Source organism: Acomys russatus, chromosome 22 (genome assembly GCF_903995435.1).
Source record: "Acomys russatus chromosome 22, mAcoRus1.1, whole genome shotgun sequence".
NCBI classification, from domain to species: Eukaryota; Metazoa; Chordata; class Mammalia; order Rodentia; family Muridae; genus Acomys; species Acomys russatus.
The window spans coordinates 10,465,092-10,485,045 of NC_067158.1; the positions used below are offsets into that span (position 1 = coordinate 10,465,092).

At 48.1% G+C, this 19,954-nt stretch overlaps 1 protein-coding gene across 2 annotated transcripts in view; it reads left to right on the forward strand.

The window, feature by feature from the left end:
* Positions 1-296: 296 nt before the first annotated feature.
* Tbc1d10a (TBC1 domain family member 10A) overlaps positions 297-19,954 on the forward strand; it is a 31,288-nt gene continuing 11,630 nt past the window's right edge. Inside the window, exon 1 of one of the 2 annotated variants that reach the window (XM_051165183.1) lies at positions 297-558. In XM_051165183.1, the coding sequence (XP_051021140.1) occupies positions 350-558 (209 nt within the window). In that variant the 5' untranslated portion in view covers positions 297-349. Of the gene's footprint in view, positions 559-3,693; positions 3,918-19,954 lie in introns of those variants that run through there. The other variant, XM_051165184.1, reaches the window with a different exon arrangement.

Genomic DNA, 19,954 nt, shown 5'->3' on the forward strand with positions numbered 1-19,954 from the left:
GGCTCGAGAGTCGCTGCAGGTGACACGCCAGCCCGGGGCCAACCCGGAAAAGCCAGACGAGCTAGTCCAGGTGAGTTTTCGTGATTGGCAGCCGGGGAAGGCGGGTCCCTGTTGACGGTTGTCCCGCCCCCTCACGTCGATCCAGTTGGCGCCGGTCTGGGGGAGGGGCGGAGCCGGGGACCCTCGGCACCCATTGGGCGCGTGGTGGGAGCTCCCTGAGGAGCCGCCCCCAGCTTTGCGGCAGCCAATGGACGCGGCGCGTGGGCGGGGCGTCGGCAGCGTCGGAGGAGGCCAGGAGGCTGAGGCGGCTGAGGTGGCCGCTGGCGCTCTGGTGGCGGGCGCGGCCGGGATGGCGAAAAGCAGCAGAGAGAATGGGCCGCGCGCGCCCGCAGCGGGCGGGAGCCTGTCGGGGACCCGGGAGAGCTTGGCCCAGGGCCCCGACGCCGCCACCGCCGACGAGCTGAGCTCGCTCGGCTCCGACTCCGAGGCCAACGGCTTCGCCGAGCGTCGCATCGACAAGTTCGGCTTCATCGTGGGTTCGCAGGGCGCTGAGGGCGCGTGAGTAGCGCTGGGGTGTGGGCCGGGCGCGGGCCCTGCGCAGGCGTGGGCCTGACCCACCAACGTGTCTCCACTGCCCCATCCCCACAGACGCGCCCCAAGCGGCAGTCTACTTCCTACCTACGGACAGTCAGACCATCCCCTTCCTCCCCGCCCCCCACTCCACCCCTCACCCCAACCGCCTTGATCCGCTCCCTCCAAAGAGGGCTCACCGTGCCCTCCCAACTCGGGGATAGCCACCAGCACCAGCTTCTAGACTCACCAGGTCACCCTGGCGTTGCCACCCCCTGACATGCGCACAGATGGCTGCCCCATACTTTTTCCCCACAGCTATTCTCCATCTCTCCCTTCCCTCACAGAATCCTTGTCCCACCACCTCAGGACCCTTAACCCAGGAAATCTTAGACTTCAGGACTCCCGGCTGGCCCCACCCCACTCCAGGTCACACTAACCCTCATATCTAGACACATAGGCCTTAAAAGGATTGACACTGGCCAGCTCCCTCCCAGACAGCCCCGTCTTGTCACCGACAGTTTCTTTCCATCGTGGAAAGTTCAGAGAGTCAGAGTCAGTCTCTCTCTCCCTCTCTCTCTCTCTCTCTCTCTCTCTCTCTCTCTCTCTCTCTGTCTCACACACACACACACACACACACACACACACACACACACACACACACACCCTCACACCCTCTACCAAGAGTCAGCTTTGTCCATTTGTCACAGGCAACAGGTGGGCAGACACTCCCCTTTCCTGGTAGTTATAGGGTGACAGCGCCTCACCTCTAGTACTGTCCGTTAGCTTGATCACTACTGGAGCCAGCCAGTAGACTCCCAGGCTGTCCAGATCTCTAGGACAGGAGTAGGAGGGAGACAGCAGGGGCCCCACTCATGTAGCACCCTACCCTTGAGTACCCAGGCACCCCACCAGCTATTAGAGAAAGGTGAGGCAGTGGAGTATCACCTTGCCTCCAAGATGGGCATAGTGGGCTCCGCAGAACCCCTAGAAGCCAATCCTCCCAGAGATTGTGGGGGCAATCTGGTGGTCTCCTCAGGAAGATGGCTTCTAGGTCCAACTTATATTCCAGTTGTCTTGTGGTATGTGACTAGTGGTATACTCAGAATGACACACTTTCCTCCCGTTTTGTGCCTCCCAGTTTAGAGAAGACAGGGCCCCACAGTTACCGGGGGAGCCCTACTTCAGGATATATTCCCCCCTCTTCTCTGACTGGTTGTGACTGCCCAAGGTGTCCCCAGCTATTTTTATGGCTTACGGAAGTGCTCAGCTGTCTTAAGAAACCCACTCCAAGTCGGGCGGTGGTGGCACATGTCTTTAATCCCAGCACTTGGGATGCAGAGGCAGGTGGATTTCTGTGAGTTCGAGGCCAGCCTGGTCTACAAAGTGAGTCCAGGACAGCCAGGGCTCTTACACAGAGAAACCTTGTCTTGGAAAAACCAAAGAAAGAAAAAAAGAAACCCACCCCATAAAGTTGTCCCATATAAATGCCACTTCTGTAATATCATCCCCTCCCCCCCAAGAGTCTCTTATTTACCAGGCCTCCTCCTCCTTAGCATGAGAAATTTACAAATCTGGGCCTCTGACCTGAATGGAGTTTCCTCCTCCCTCCTGGCTGTCTCTTCCAGCCCCTCCATACTTGCTCACATTAGGCTAAGCCTAGTCCAGTTCAGAACTATGAGAGCCCCTCATTCTCACCCTTCACTCTGACTTTGTCCTAGTTTCTTTGCTATGAGCTTGTGGAAACCTAGAGAGGATTAGGGTGTGTTTCAGTTGGGGCATAGTCATCAGGGGTCAGGAGCCTGGGAGGGGTGAGGTCTTGAGGGGGTGGGAAGGAATTCTCAGTTTTACTTGTGGAGTCTTGGAAGCAACAGCTCAGATTTTCTGGTAAGTTCTAAAGCATTAGAATTCTTCCATGCTTGTTGGACATTTAAGCAGATTTCAGAGTGCAGGGTGATGTGATAGAGTGAGGAAGTGTCAGACTTTGTGATCATACTCTCTGGCTTTGTGACCTTGGATAGATCTTGAGTCCCTAGCCTGCTTATTCAAGGGCAAAAGTAATGCCTATGTCCATTGCTATGGAGAAAAACAAAAGTTAGATATATGAAAGCACCCAGCACTGTATGTGGCACAAGTAGTAGCTCAAGAAATAGTTTTCTTTCTCCTTCAAAGAGACTGAGAAATGAAAAGTTAGGGCGTACCTCTGGTATTTGAGCACCTAGCACCATGCCTGGCACAAGTGGTAGCCCCAGAAATAGTTTTCTTCTTCTAAGGGTCTGAAAAATGAAGAGAAAAATTAGGGCGTACCTCTGGTATTTGTGGGAAGCGACGCCCAATGGGAGCAACTCCCTTTGGCTCTCATCCCCAGCCAGGCAGCCAGATATCTATCTTCTCCACCCTCCAACTGCAAACCTGGGATATGGCTGTGCAGATGCCCTCTAAATCTCTGGTGTCTGTGAGGCCAAGGTTGGAGTTAGGTCCCAGCTCTACTTCTGTCTCCCTGCCTTGCTTTCTTCAGCTTGTTGGTTAGCAAAGTCTCTGGTTTCAGAAAGTTTGGATCTTCTTTGTTTAGTTTATACTGTGGTTCTGAAAAAGCCAAAAGTAAGTCCCTGCCCAAGGCCGTAAGAGGGGAAGTTGTGGGAGGTTTCAGGGTGACCGCCCTGAACCTAGTCTCGTGGTTGTGGGCTAGGAGTCCATGTGCTATCCCAGAGAAGTGAAACATTAGCACAAATGGCCTGCCGTGGAGGTGATGGGGACTCTGTCTCCAGATTAAAGGTCCATTTCAGACACCCTGGGCCAAAGGTTGTCTCAGTACAGGTCAGTTTTGCTAGTTGCCGAGGACTGTGGGAATAGGAAAGGAATCAGAGGCCTCCTCACTCTAGTGTCTGTTGCATACTGGCCTGAAGTTTATCTAAAATTGTGGACTGAGCTGGAACAGATCTTAAGAAATTGACCAGTGCCGTCCATGTCTTTAATCCCAGCACTTGAGAGACAGAGGCAGGAGGATCTCTTTGAGTTTGAGACCAGCCTGGTCTACAATAATGAGTTCCAGGACAGCCAGGGTTACACAGAGAAACCCTGTCTGAAAACGCGAGGGGGGGGGTTAGGGAGAGAGAGAGAGAAGCTAGTATAACCTTTATATAGAAGATAAAACAGACCAGAGAAGCAAAGCTTGTTTAAATTCACACAGCATAATACAGCAGAACTCGAACTTGGATCCAAGGTGTCAGAATCCCAGGTCAGGACCAGCTTCACCATCCATCATGGTGACCCTTCAGCCTCAGTAGGAAATCTGTAAAACTGACTGGTTGGTTACCCATCTGGTTGGCAGACAGGTAAAACTGAAGGTAACTAACAGGAATCTGTCTGCCATCACTTCCTTTGCTTCCTCGTCACTTCTTACACCCTCAGCAGTGTAGGAGGCTAACAGGAACAGCCAGGAAGGGTAAGAGCATGTTGTCATTAGTCTGACTAGCTTAGGGCTGGACCAACCCGCCTTATTCACCTTTTCCCCCTCAGGTCTGCACTGCAGTAAATATGCTCCTATTTATTTTTGTTTTGGTTTTGGTTTTAGTTTTTTCCTGACAGGGTTTCTCTGTGTAGCCTTGGCTGTCCTGGACTCTCTTTGTAGACCAGGCTGGCCTTGAACTCACAGAGATCTACCTGCCTCTGCCTTCCAAGTGCTGGGATTAAAGGTGTGTGCCACCACGCCTGGCTTTTGTTTTTATTTCTGTTTTGTCAATATTTATTAATTGAATGATGTACTGATAGATATTCTAAGTCAGAAAACTGAAAGTGAACTTAGAGATGGCCACTGTCACACAGATAGATGTGACATAAGTATAAGTGTTTCTTTTTCAGTCTGTTAGGAGAATAACTGAGGCTTGAACCCAGAGTTCCCTATGCTGTTCCACTTTTTCATCTTGTCATTCATCCTGCTCTGTAGGGAACCTTCAGTGGGACTGAACTGTTCCCTGTCTGCTCTTGAGCACTAGCCAAAGGCAAGAAAGCAGCTAGCCCATGAATGACCCTGTGGGTGGCACAGGCACAGACAGAGGCCCTGGCAACATTAGTTCTGGGTTGGCTCAAGGCTTAGCAGGGTAGTGTAACCCCAAAAAGACCCGGGGTTCTGAACAGGGAAGGGTTGTGGAGGGATTGATGTTACCCTTACATCTCTCAAGGGGAAAAGCAACCTGTCTGATGGCATCTCTACAACTGAAAGTTGGTCAGGAAAGGGAAAGACACAAGCTAGATCTCTAGTGGCTGGAGAGGTAAATCCCTAACCTTTCTCTCCTTTTTCCACGTGATTATCAGCGCTGGCCTGAGGCTGGAGCTTCCCACCCAGCCTCAATATGCTTAGTATGTAGGCCAGATGAGTCAGGAGTTATGCTCTTTGGGATCCTGTGAGCATTGGCTTCCTGTTAGGGGAGCAAGAGCTTTGAGCTGAGCTCAGGGAGAAACATCTGGAACAGCAGTGTCTTCTTTGATCCTCTGTTCCCTCTACTTCTAACCAATTATGTCAGCCCAGTGACTTTGGAAATCATAAAACTGGCTTAATTGGCATCCTTACAGATTGGTCTATGCCAGCTTTTGTTGAGGTGGGGCCAGGGCCCTCCTGGCAAGCCAGAGCCTGCCTGTTTGCTGTCATGCCACCACTGCCTTTTTTAGTTTGTAAGCTCAGATTATCCACCTTTCTTGAGCTATTACAGGTCCCAGGAGGGCATGGAGCTGGCAGTGAGTGGTCCATGGGTAGGCCATTTGGAAGAATACAGCTGTGCATGTGGGACCCAGGTCTTTGACTCTAGACCATGAGCCCTCCTGTGTGTTTCTTCCCACCTCCTTTTCTTAGCCTCTAAGGAGAAGCCAGTTTGATGGCCTTGTTCTGAAGCCTCTGACAAGATCGGACTTGGTAAAGGAGGAGCAGCTCACCAGCTGCTGTCCTGGGAAAGTGCCTGTGTGTCCACTTGCTAGAAACCCTAAGCTGTGGGAAAGAGATAAACAGTGGAGCCTGCTTGATGGTTTGTCTCCCCAGCATCTGGCCTGAAACATGACCTGGGAGTGGGGGACAACAATGCCTGACTGAGGCCCAGTCACCCAATCTGTTTCCATCGAGGTGGGGGAAGAAGGTAGTCCTGGGCCCTCTCCTAGTACAGCCTCTGGAGCCTGCCTGTCTGCATGACCTTGAAGTTGTTGCCTAATTTCTAAACCTCAGTGTCTCATCCATGAAAAGGTTATGCTAATACTGACTTTTAGGCCTTGCTGTGAGGTTTAAATTAACTGATGTGTGACAAGAGCCTGGGACAGAGTAGGTCAGTGAAATGAGCTACTTCCCATTTCTGGCCACAGTGAGGCCCTGCCCTGTGGGCAGGAGAGAACCCTTATCCGGGTGAACACTGCCCTGAAAGGTGGCAGTCTCCATTCTGAACACAAGCACCTACAGACTTCAGAAAAGAGTGCCCCAAATTTAACACCTGATAAGTCCTGAAGCAGCCAGGCCAGTTCTCATCCTCTCACGTGGGTTCTGTGGGGGGAGTCCTAGAAGGGAGAAAATTGGTCTAGCTGCCCCGCTGGCAAACCAGCACTCTTGCTTAGAAGCTCCCTTATCCAGGGTTTTAGGGCAGCCGTCAACTTGCTTTCTTTGTTTCATCTTCCCTTTCTCCACCTCTCCTACTCTGTTCCCTGTCTGGCTCTTCAGAGGCTGGCACACATTGGCTCTTTACTGCTGCTTAGGCAGTGATGGAGGCAGCCGGTGTGGCAGCAGAGGAGTCAGCCAAAGGCTTCGTTTTGCTAGCTTAGCCACGTTAGCCATGAGCTTACTTTCCAGACACTCATTTGAATGCCTCCTCTGCCAGCCAGATGCCATGACTGGGACAAGAGCTGAACAAGACATCTCTGTCTTGTTACCCTCAAGGAATTCAGACTGGGTGGAAGACAGAACCACAAACAAATCTGCAATGTTGAGTGATAAAGGCTGTAATTAAGGTGTGCAGCTGCTCTGAGAGTCGACAAGAGGAAGCAGCAGCTTTGCCTACAGGAGCATATGAAGACATGCCATTTGATCCTAGCACTCAGAAGGGACACACAGGGTCTCTTCATTAGATGGTAGAGGGCTTGTGTGCAACATTCCACCCCAAAAGCCAGCTGTTTGAGAAGTCTAATGTGCTAAGAGCAGAGGTGGCAGGCAGCATGAAAGCAAGCGTGGGCTGGGAAAAAAGAGGTTAGGCAGACAGCCTTGAATGCCAGCCTGAGTCCTCCTGTGTTTCAGAGGGGCTAGTTGTTGAAGATGGCAGAAAGAGGAACTAGGTCACAGGGGGTGAGATTGTCATGAGAGTCCAAGATGAGCCCAAAGATTTGGAAGACGTTATACCGAAGGGAGAAAGAGACTGGCACGTCATTAGAGCTTGGACTGTGGCTAGCCCTGTGAGTGACAGGGGTGGAAAGCCCTTTTACAGGGCCTATCCTGGAGCCTTTGCAGTGGGCTGCTGCTGATTTAGCTATGTCATATTCCCAAGGTGCATAGCTTGGCTGGAATGCCCAGGGCACATCAAGGAGCTCTTTGTCTCTCTCTAGCAAGAGAGAGAGTTGGTTGACCTGTCTGGGGGAGGCAGGAGGGTGAGTGACACTGAGCTTTGTGGTTGCTGCCTGGTAAACAAATTAGATGGTAAGAAAATCTGCAAGGAGAGCCAGGCTCCTCTCCAAGGAACTAGGAGTGAGACTGAGGACAGAGGAATCCTACCTTAGGGTGGTATGGCAGCTGGGACAGAGGATTTAGGGCTTTCAGCAAAGCATAAACCGATCAAGGGAGGCAGATGACAATCAAGGGACAGTTCGATTTCATGGAATATCTTTATTTTCTTCTTCTATCTGGTGTCATGGCTGGGACAACTGAGTCCTGTACCTATGAGAGGCAAGCTCCTGGGGGCACCACCAAGTTGTAGAGATTAGAGATTCTGGCTAGAAACATGGCTTTAGGCTATGGTCTGGGGGAAGTACTCTTAACTAAGCAGAGGGATGTGAGGGTACTGATGCCAGTTTCCCAGTTGACTCCTGTGGTTGATGGCTCAAGCATGTCCCCTCCATTCAGTCACAGGGCTACTTCCCAGCACTTACTATATGCACAGCCCTGGGTCAGCTTCTGGACAGAAACCAGTCTTGCTTTCAAGTGACTTACAGTCTAACAAGGAAGTCATACATTAGACAGGTAGTTACAGGTGTACAAAGGATTGTGAGGCCCAAACAAGATAACTGGATTAAGATCACAGTGCAAAAGCTTCTGAGGAGGGATCAAGAGACCCAAGTCCTGGGCCTCCCTGAGCTACTAAGTAGCTATGTGACCTTAAGGAGGCTCTTGGTCTCTCTAAGCCTCAGTTTCCCTGCAGAGAAAATAGAGCCATCTATCTCAAACATTCTGAGAGATGACCTTGGAAAAATGCTTTGGTAGGTAGCCCCAACACAAGGGGTCATTGTGGTACATTCCAAAGAAGCCAGTGTTTGGAGCATACTTTGTCCCTCTTGTATGAGATGTCCCTTTGTGCACAGGATCAGTGGTCCTCATGCATGTAGAGATGTGATCAGATTGAAGGGTGCTTTATCTTATTTAATTTTTAAAAAAACTTCTAGTTTTTGAGGTTATAGTATAATTAAATCATTTTTTTCCTTCCTTCCCTCCAAACCCTCACACATACTCCACCCCTTATGACCACTTTTTCTTTGTGTGTGTGTGTGTGTGTGTGTGTGTGTGTGTGTGTGTGTTCCTAAATATATAAATAACCTGCACAATCAATATGTTATTTATATGTATATGTTTTCAGGGCTGACCACTTGGTATTGGATAGCTAATGGGGGAGCTCTTGCCATGGAAAGACTATTTCTCCCACTCTTTAGCATTTCTTAGTTGTCTGTGGTTCTTTGTGTAGGGTGGGATCGTGTGTGCTTTACTTCTTCCACATTAGCATGTCTGTGGTGTCAGTGTCATCCTTGTTCAGGTCATGTTTGGACAGCATGTTGGGAAGACTTCCTGGGTGTATTTATTTATTTTTGAGACAGTGTCTCACTATGTATCACTGGCTGGCCTAGAGCCCCTATGTATACCAGGCTGGCTTTGAGCTCAAGGATTTCGGCCAGATTCTGCCTCCTGAGTGCTGGGATGTAAAGTCTGTATCACTACATTGGGCTTTATCTTCTTATTCTCTGGTAACCATTATGGGAGTAATGGGAAATTGATGGAGTAAGAATTATTTTTACTTCATTTCCAGACAGGGAAACTGACTGAGCAAGTGGTAGATCTGGGTTTGCTCTCTGGGGTCCTGATTTTTCACCCTACTAAAGCTGGTGGCCTCTCCTCCCTCTTCTGTCACAGTCTTAGGACTTGAGGCCAGCCCCAGATATTTACTTTTCCTGACAGGTTTTCTGTGTTGTTTTGGTAGCTGAGTTGTTTCAAGGAAGAGTGCAACTCCTGTCCTGTGTCTGCACGTGTCACGCACGTACTCTGAGATGAGACAGGAATCGCTGAGTGAGGGATCCAGGGAGGGAACATAGTTCTGGGAGCTCTTGCTCTTTCTCAGTGCATCTGGGCCCTGGGCACTGTATGTACAAAGCAATCTTCCTGCCCTCTGGAAAATGCTGGGGTTTTTTGTTGTTGTTGTTTGATTTTGTTTTGTTTTTTTCCGTTTTCCTTCTTGCCTTGACTTACAGGGAAGAGCAACCTGGACGTGGGTCTGGGAGAGCCCAAGTTTAAGACACCAGCAAACTTAGCTGTCAGTCTTCCTTCTGACACGTCCAGGCATGTGACTACTATGAATCCCTAAATAGGCCATTGGTGACGTTGGAAGTGGGAGATGTTAGAAGGAGGATGTTTAAAAGGCACCCAGCACATTATCTGCCACAGTGTAAGGGCTCTGTGTCCTCCATGCACGCTGGCTTTCACACTTAATTTTTATTTTTGTTCTTTTTTGAGACAAGGTTTTTCTGTATAGCTCTGGCTGTCCTGGAACCCACTCTGCAGACTAGGCTAGCCTCAAACTCAGAGATCTGTTTGCCTCTGCCTCCCGAGTGCTGGGGTTAAAGATGTGCACCACAACCGCCACAAGAACCAGGCGGATCTCTCTGAGTTTAAAGCCACCCTGGTGTGCATAGTGACACTGTCTTGAGGTACACACATACTCAGAACAGACAGACTCAGTTCTCTCCTTCTCTCCCTCTCTCATTGGACTTATGCTATAGTTTCAAGGAAGTAAGGCAGTATAGGCATGGAGACTCGGCTTCTCTTATGTGCTCTGCTCGCTCACCCCATGGTCTTGGGGCTCAGGCCAATTCCAATCAGCTTGGGGTTAGGAGGTCCCTGACCTACCAGGGCAGGTTGGGAATTCCCCATTAGTGCCTTATTGAGTCATTTGCAGCAAGGCCGTCTGACAGCCCTAACTCTAGGACTTTCTTCCCATTCTAGTCTATGAAGAAAAAACGGAAGTGAGAGCAGAGGTAGGCTTCCTAAGAACTTCAGGGCCAGTGTGTGGCCAGATGGCTCCTAGGTAGTCACCTGAGGAAGAGTCCAAGTTTTCCTCATAATTACCATCACCAGTCTCCCTCTCTGGGCCTTGTGAGCCTTTGTCCTGGCCTCCTGGCATGCCTAGGTGATCCCGCCATTCTCTCACCATTCCTGTCATAATGCAGTTTCACACAGGAGCTTGCCTAGTAGCCCAGGCTATCCCTTGCTTCTCCTCACTTAATTCTGTGAGATGTGGTATCATTATTATCCTTGTTTTATTTACATCAGCGGAAGCCAAATCCCAGAGCACTAAAGTGACTTGCAAAGTGTCTCACACTGCTTGTGGGTTGAAGTTCATGGAGCTCTAGGCTCCTGGGATCAAAGCTTGTGTGCATCCAGCTGAGTAGACAACACTGAGTGCTGAAGTGGCTGGGTACACTAACTGGGATAGTCAGAGGAGAGCAGAGGGTCTAGCCTCACCTGCCAGGGCTTGCTTGCCATAAACCTGAGGCGGCAATTAGCTTGCTGAAAATCTGAGTTTTCCCATCTGCCAAGTGGGGTTGGTAATTGGAGAATGCATCTCCTGGGCTTTGTTACCAGGGTTAAATGAAATGTCAATTGGATGCTGAGCAGTGTCTGGTGCTTAGCAAGTGCCTCCTAAGTGTTATAACAGACATTCAGTTACCTAATTGGATAGAACTGCACTGTTGTAAAAGGCCATCCTCAAGCAGATCTGAGCACGGCCCTGTTCTGGCCTTCAAGCAAGACCTAAGCTGGTGTTAGGCTGCAGAGGGACTGCTCCTACTGTGTTTCATCTGTCTGTCTCAAGGCAGTGATAACTATTTCCAGCTTATTGCTGAGAACTCAGGCCTGAGGTCACCACGTGTTGATCAAGTGCCAGCCAGGTACTAGGTAATGTTTTGCAAAGAATGGCCTGATGGGGCTCTCTAGGAGCATACTTCCTTAAGGAATGCTGCCTCAGCAGAGCAGAGGTCAGGTGGGGAAGCTGCTCTGCTGGACCGCTCACATTCCCCGCACAAGCCATGCCCTTCCTATTAACTTGCACTTGGACATGCTGGGCCTTTTGCCTTGTATGCTCTTTCCTCCTTTCTCAGCCTCCCCACTTCCTGTCAGCCTTCAAACCCCAATTTAAAAGTCAGCTCCTAAACATCTCTATCCTTGCCCTGGGGACTTCCTGCAGATTTCTAGCACCTTTCACAAGCTCTGTGCTAGTACTTTGTGTGTGTGAGTTATTTATCTGCCCAGCTGCCTTTCTGCAACTTTGGCTTCCTCAAGGGCAGCGGCTGTATTTTATTCATCTTTATAGCAAGGATCTGGAGAGATGTGTATGGGATGCAGTGTGTTGATTGTGTTGTCCCTGGAGCAGTTAGAGGCAATATAAGATGAGAGGCAGTTTTGAATGAGGTCTTCAGTGGTGAGTGGGAGCCAGTTAGAAGTGGAGGGAGGCTGAGAGAAGTGGCTCAGAGAGCGCACACCTAGAGGTAAAGCTAGGAGTGAAGAGAATAATGTGCGAGGGACAGAAGGGTTAGAGAGCCAGGGCCTACGAGTTCTGTTTGAGAGGGAGGACAGTAGGCAGCCATGAAGAAATTCCAGGAAGGAGGGACTTTATGGACACAATGAGTTCGGACAGTTAGGTGAGATCTATTAATAAGAGTAAACAGTTTATTTAGCCAGGCATGGTGGCGCACACCTTTAATCCCAGCACTCAGGAGGCAGAGGCAGGAGGATCTTTGTGAACTCAAGGCCAGCCTGGTCTACAAAAGCAAGTCCAGGACAGCCAAGGCTACACAGAGAAGCCCTGTCTCCAAAAACAAAACAAAACAAAAAAGAAAAAATGAGTTAACAGTTTGGTAAAGATGGCTTGGGGAGTCACACATAGATCAGAGTGGACTCTGGGCATCAACAGGGGAGACTGTGAGCCAGGTACCCAGTCACAGGCACAAAATTTCAAGAACCACTCTGCCTGACCAGGGTTGAGTTTTGGGGAAGTGATGTCTTTTGCTAAGAAAAGGCTCCACAACTTCCTGTAGTTGGTAGGGAGAGCTGTCCTGGGGATTCTGCTATCTGGACCCTTTTCCAGTTCAGAAGAAGAGGGATTCCTTGATTTTTGGAGTCTGCAAGACAGCAGGGTGGAGCTGAGCAGAGCAGAGAGCTGAGCAGAGGCCCAGGATGCCAAGGTCAGTGAAGGGTGGAGAGAACCTGTTTACCATTGTGCACTGACCCAGAGCCAGAAGGAGCAGAGCCAGTAAATGCCTCATGGGAAAGAGAGGCAGGCCCAGAACTTGCCTCCACTGGGAGTGAAAGAGAGTAAAGCAAACCAGACTCTCCCACCTAGGAACCACTGACAGCCAGCTCCAAGGCAGAATGGCCAGGCCACAGGAGGGAGCACTAGACTACTGTAGCCATCACCTTTTCCCTATCACTCTCCACATATCCTTGGGCAAGTCACTTACCCTCTGAGCAGCAGACCTCCCCAACTGTCTGGAAAGGGGATTTGGGGGGGGGGCCTTCAGACAGGGTTTCTCTGTGTAGCCTTGGCTGTCCTGGACTCATTTTGTAGACCAGGCTGGCCTCAGACTCTCAGAGATCCTCCTGCCTCTGCTTTCTGAGTGGTGGGATTAAAGGCATGTGCGACCGCACCTGGTGGAAAGGGTGTGACCTGCCTATCAGTACCATCCCTAAACTACCATCTCCCATATTCTGATTTCCTTTCTATGAAACTAACTGGCCTGTCTCAAAAACCCCAAAACCAAAACAAAAAACCTAACTGGCTGTGAAGCTATGTGTACTTAGAGGCATTACTGCCTTTTACAGTAATGAACTCTGGAAGTGACCACCCAGTGTGTAAAGCAGGCCAGCCTCTTTATCCTCATTTTTCTTTCCAACTCCCCTTCCCCAACTGTCTTTGGACTCATGATTAACCATATTTTGTCTGTATATTCCTAATTTTCCTCACTTTGGTGGGACTACCTCAGCGACTTAGTCTTTATCTTAGAGGCTCAGTGTGAAAAGCTTTTGTCATGTTCTTCTTTTTCAACTTAAAGGATAGGGGAAAGTAGGGAAAGGCAGTATGACAAAGGCAGAGTCTGTTATTTGGGTACTTTATATCTGTTCGACAGGTTTGTGTCTGAGTGGCAGCCTTCACTTCCAGGATATCTGATGTGAGTAGATTACTTAACCATGCTGAATAGAGGGAATAAGAAGTATTTCCCGAGGGCATTTGTATGCCCTGTAGTGGCTCAGCAGAGTTAGCACATAGCCAGTTCTTGAAACATGTCATCTTTACAGCTGCTCCCTGGGCAGGTGACATAGCCACCTTGTTACAGATGAGAGACTGGAAGCTTAAGGAGGGGAGAAGCCCTTCTCAATTTCACAGAGCTGTAAAGTGACAGAAGCCAGAGATTATACTTTATGTGTCATAGAGTAAATGACATCATCTTGTGAGCCTCTGTTACTTCCTAGGTAAAATGGGGCTGATCTTGTTCTGCTTACCTCCAGGAACTGCCTTTAGAGACTGATCAGATAAGAAAATGAGCATGAAAGTTCTGTCTGCAAATATAAGTTGTAAACTAGCTGCCTATCCGCAGCATGTGTTTATTCCTCACTATAGTCCTGTGTAATACACGCTGTGTATTGTGGTCCCATGAACAATGAAGCAGAGTTGGGGGTGCGGCTCAGTGATGACACAGGCCCAGGGTTTAAACCCAGAAATCAGGTTGGGGGAAAGTACCAGCTAATAGATGAAGGAACTGTAGTGCATTCCTAGGTCAGTTGATTTCAGATAGCCCCACTCTATTTTCTTCCATGTCCCATTTAGTATCCCTGACAAGTGAGGTGAAAAGCATCAGTCCTGTGGTCTGTGGCTTTAGGAAGAATCTGCTTAGGGTCCAGGGAATGAAGCGTGTAGGAGGGGGACCAGGGTATATCTTCCACAAAGGATTTAAGGGTCCTAGGCCAAGCCAAGGGGTTGAGAGCAGAAGTCTAAAAGGACAGGGGAGAGAAACTTCCAGGAACCTTAGGAACTGGGTTTGTGCCTTTGAGCTTTTGGAAGCTTCTAGCTTCTGAATTTGGGGACAGCTTACAGAAAGTGGGGTGCATGAAGTGTCCCTACCACCTTGGGCCACATAATGGCACAGCAAGCTAGGTCTGGTAGTCTTGGAGCCTGGCAGGACCTGTGGTCAGTTGCCACCTTTGTCTTCTCTGAGCTTCCCTCCTCAGGAGGTAGAACTATTGGCAAACAGCAGATGGCTTGGCATACCATTTCCAGCTGAGGTCGTACTTGCCAGCAGTGCCTATCCATCCTATTGGCTTTGCTGGGTAGAGTTACACATAGGCAGACTACTCACTATAGCTGTGAGAACACAGGGTGGGAGTTAGACTGTCTCTAAGAGCCTGCAGGCCAGGATAAAGCCACACAACAGCATCTAGAAGAGGGCCCAGTTTCCCCACAGACTCCTGCAGGGAGTCAGAGGCAATGCGTGAGTTATGTGGCAGAGAGAAGCTCTGGTTCAGCCACTTATCTACTAGTTTTGTGACTGCCTGAATCACTCTGATCTAGTCAACTCTCTTTACTGTGCAAATGGAAATGATAGTTAGTCTATGAGGGCTCCTTTTCAATGGGCATTAGAGAGACAGAAAATTACTGTAGGTAGAAGCGCCTTATATGCCTGAATATAATGCACGCGCAAGTAATAATGTCATAAAGAAAACCAGAAATAGGAGTTACTGCAGAAGCTCAAGACCTGATTCAGTTGGGAGAGATAGTGCTAAGCAATATGAACAAATCTATACTGTAATGAACACTCGTTTCAGACTAATGTCTTCATTCTTTCATGCTTAGGTACTTCAATCAGTTTCAGAGGATTATATGTAACTTTAAATTTTCTTTTCTATATTGTGTGTGTGTGTGTGTGTGTGTGTGTGTGTGTGTGTGTGTGTACACTTACATTGTGCAGAGATCAAAGGAAAACTTAAAGGAGTCCACCATGTGGGTGTCAGGGATCGAACTCTAGTTGTCAAGCTTGGAGGCAAGTACCTTCACCCACTGAACCATCTTACTGTCCCATAAGTAGCTTTTTGTTTGCTTGGTTGGGTCTCAGTCTATGGTCCAGGCTAGCCTCAAAACTCATGGCATTCCTCCTGTCTCAGCCTCTCGGGTGCTGGAATGTATGCCACTATGCCCAGATTATCTAACTTTTAAAAACATGTGAAATTGATTTGAAAAATCAGAATGAAAGAAAAACCAGAATGCATATTTATACATGTAAGGATAGCTTGTTTCACAAAACATTTCAGTTATGTGTAGGTATACAAAGTATAAAATATGGATCTTACTATGGGTCTCAGTTTAAAGTATGAGAAGCAGTGTTCTAGGTCAGGGTAAAGGTCTGTAAGTTGGAGAACAGTTAGAGGCATTTGGGCACACAGATGGGCATCCTCCTATGAGGATGCTGTGGACCCAGCTTCTGGAGGTGTAGGACTATATAGTGTGGTAAAGAACACGGCCATAGCTGGGCCATGGTGGCGCACGCCTTTAATCCCAGCACTCGGGAGGCAGAGGCAGGCGGATCACTGTGCATTCGAGGCCAGCCTGGTCTACAAAGTGAGTCCAGGACAGCCAAGGCTACACAGAGAAACCCTGTCTGGAAAAACGAAAAAGAAAAAAGGAAAAAAAAAAAAAAAAAAAAGAACATGGCCATGGAGTCAAATAGCCCTGGGTTTAGTATCAGCTTGCTTCTAACCGCTATGCTCTTCTACAAGGTTCTTAACTTTATTAAGTCTGGGATTCTACTATTAATGGGGAGAGTGATGTTGTCCTGCGGTTATTAAGGAAATGTACATGTGATAAACATGTGAGAGAAAGGAATTAGTTAAGTAGTAAATGATGTATAAATACTAACTACTGTTGTTGATGTTGCTATTATTGCTGGTGTTGGGGGTTTTGATAGTATATGAGGCTCTGAAAGGGTGCTGTGACTGAGAGAAGAGGGAAGAAAGAACACTCCGGACCAGGGTAGATGGGTGACAAGGGATAATAAGCATGTGTGTGTCTCATATAAGAGGGCATGAGCATTGTATAGCTCCAGAAAGCGGTGTTGAAGTTACCGGGAGAAGATAGCAGGAGATTTTTGTCCAAGCGTGGGAAGGAACGTTTAGCAGTAGAACCTATTCAGCAACAGGATGGCTGCCCCTGCGGGGAGAGCACTAGCCCTGGTGCAGTTCAATAAAGACAGGCCCCAGAGTTTGTTCTTTGGATAGAGAAGCCCACCCACAGCCACCTCCAGGAAAGTGAGTGTGCTGCTGATCTGAGGCATCTCCCACAGAACATCCAGTCAGCTTCTCTCACCACCAGCACTTGCCTCACACATTCTGTACTGTCAGAGAAGCCATCTTAGGGCATTTACACCACCATGTTGTTTGAAGTGTTCTCCTCCTCCCAGCTTCATCCTACATCCCTCTTGGCATCCTTTCAGAGTCAGTTCACACTGTAGCCTGTCCATGTATAAAAGAAAACAAGCACAGAAAAGGAAGACGGGCTGCTTGTTGGCTTTGGTGTTTGGTTTGGTTTTGGCTTTTAGATTGTATTCTTATTTACTGTGTATGGATGTTTTGTCTGCATGTATGTCTATGCACCAGTGCCTGTGGATGCCAGAAGAGGGCATTAGATCCTCTGGATGAGAGTTATAGACAGCTGGTAGCTGTCATATGGGTGCTGAGAACCAAACCCACTTGCTCTGGAAGAGCAACCAGTGCTCTTAACTGCTGGACTATCTCTTTAGCCTTCATGAGACTTTGTTGTTATAGAAAGAATTCCTTCATTCAGAATAGATAGTGTCTGGGATCCTGACTGACTCTACTGAAGGGTCCTTTAACCTGATTTTCCTTAATGGACATCTTGTATGGGAAGACAAACCACCTGTAGTTAATGTCCTGAGTGCTAGGGACTGTGTTTGTGTCTGCCTTCTCAATATCCAAATTAAAGTTCTATTGAAAGAGAAGCCATTTAAATGAGTGTAGTTCCTCAAAATGTTCCCAGTTTGAGGTTCTAATTTTAAAACAGATCTTCTGATTGATAAACACATTGAGAGCAGTATCAGTTGTTTGTCTTTCTGAGCTCTTGCCTTATCATTGGTACAACCTAGAATCAGTGCTGTCTTAGAATCCAGGAAACAGGACCTTTTGTTTTTTACCCTATTTGAATTCTGGTTTGATGTTTGACATTGAGCCTTTGAAACTGCCAAAACTATCATCTGGCGTCAGTTTAAAGAGCTCTCAGTATGTTCCTCTGTGTTTGCAGTTGGAAGGATAGGTATCTCTGAGGTTCTACAGTCATATTTTACCAATAAAGCCAGGCCCCAGGGTTGAAGTGCCATTTAGTCCGAGATTTAATCATGTGGGGAGTCTTTGGTAACTAGCAATTTCAGTAGTTTGTTTTTTGAGACAGGGTTTCTCTGTGTAGCATTGGTTGTACTGGACTTAACTTTGTAGATCCGCCTGCCTCTGCCTCCCAAGGGCAGGGATTAAAGGCGTGCCCACCACACCTGGTGCAGTTTCATCTCTGAGCCTTAGTTTCCTTATCTGCACAGAGGACTCAGTCAGATGTTATCACAGTCATAACTGCTAGAACTTCCTGTTGACTGTGTGGGCACTCTATCCTCTTTTTAGTTAAGTAGAAGGCTCTTGCCTGACTTGTTGCATAACTGAATACTGTTATTGCTATACACCATTGTGGCTGGGGGTATAGGAACCTTTGGTTTCTGTTTCTTGGGTATTTGGGGGTTGCCTGAACATGTATCCTTTTTTTGTTTTGTTTTGTTTTTTGTTTTTGTTTTTCGAGACAGGGTCTCTCTGTGTATCCTTGGCTGTCCTGGGCTCACTTTGTAGACCAGGCTGGCCTCGAACTCACAGCAATATACCTGCCTCTGCCTCCGGAGTGCTGGGATTAAAGGCGTGCCCTACCACGCTTGGCTGTGTTATCTTTTTTAAATTACTTGACCTAAAGGCTTGAGCACTGCTTTGTTGTTATCAAAGAGAGAAAGAAACAAGAATCTTTGTGCTTTGGTTCTGCCTCTAGGTGGTGAGAGATAGCAGCAGTTTGAGGCACAGTGCCTTGTGTATTGAGGGGTCTGGTTTATTACCCTAAACAAGTTCCTTCTCAACTGTGAGTTCAGGCTCCATTCCTCAGATAAAGTGCACTGGACAAGAGGACTCGCCTTTTTGTGTCCTGGAGGCCTCAGCTCTGCCAGGGCCCCTCCCTCTGCTCTTGCAACCAGTAAAAGTCACAGCAGCATGTTTCCTTCCGGTAGAGAGAGTCAGAAACTCCAAGCCCAGGCCAGGCCCAGCTCCACTATGCCCTGTTCCTGAGAGCTCCCTGGAGCTGCCTCAAGTGCCTTCCACCCTGGGCCGCTTCAGGGAAGTCAGATTGGACTGGATGCCAGCTTTAGGCTACATAGGATCTCACTTGGAATTGAGTCCCAGGCTCCTTGCTGATTTTCTGTTTGGCTCTGAGGGGAATACCCCCCCTGGGTATTTTAACTTCTCTGAGCCTATTTCTTCATCTGTAATTAAGCCTTTCTTAATACTGTCACATACTTTAATTTTTTGTAATGATTTATTTATTTTTTATTTTATGTGCATTGATATTTTGCCTGTATGCATGTCCATGTGTGGGTGTCTGGTCCCCTGCAACTGGAACTACTCACAGTTGTGAGCTGCCATGTACCCACTGGGAATTGAACCCAGTTCCTCTGGAAGTACAGCCAATGCTCTTAACCACTGAGCTATCTTTCCAGCCCATTTCATTTTATTTTTTGACTGGAGGTCATATTTCCAAGACTGGCTTTAAACTCCTGTCTGAGAGCTGAGATGAAGCTCAGTGTATAAAATATTACTTTCCTTTCTTTTACTACTTTCCTTTCTTTTTTTTCTAGTGGTACTGAGAATTGAGCACAGTGCCTGGCACATGCTAGGCAAGCTCTACCACTGAGCTACATTCACCAGACCAAGTACTTTCTTACTTGAAAAACAAAAAACAAAACACTTCACAAAAGCACCATAAATGTAATTGGATCTTGATAATCTAATAAAGTTCATTTAAGGAAGCTATGTGTGTGAGAGAATTGCACATGTACATTTTGTGCTGTATGTTTGTCTGCTTTGCCATTACTCTGTAGGCTGGATAAGAAAGCGTATGTAGTATGCCTGCACTACGTATGTTCGTCTCCTTCTCTTCTTTGTCCTTGAGAGTTGTGTGAACTTGTGGATGGATCCTCAGGGCTTACTCCCCTAGGAAGCCTCCTCAGTGACTGCTCTCTATGTAAGACAGGGACTTCTACCCAGCCCACCTCTGCCTTTTTTGGTGCTAATCTGCTTGCACTGAGTCTCAGCACCCATCAAATGTCAATTCCACAAGGGGCCTGGGAACAAGAATCTTATTAGCCTGCCTAGAACTGACACAGCTGCTCAGTCCGTAGCAGTACAAATACAGGAGGTAGTATTTGAAGGGACTTTGAAGTGTCTATATGATTTTAATATGTGGAGACAACTTGGGGAGCGTTCTAGCCAAGAGATTGGCATGAGTAGAGGTTGCGTGGTGGGAAAGAACAAGGGTGTAACTAGGGAAAGTCTGAGTAACGAGCTTGGCTTGGGTGAAGAGGTGAGCATGTTATTTCTGTAGTTGTTTGACTAGTTTTTGCATCCAGCTTTACTGGCCCCCTGAAGAGGCTTATTTACTAAGGCAGGCCCAAGACAGGAATGCTTGACTTCAGTGCACAGAGGCACATACTCAGCCTTTGCCCCAGAGAGGCAAGGTGTCCCTCGCCCCTTGACACATTGGGAGAATAGGCACTTGCACCTGTTGTATGTGGCCTATGACTTTTG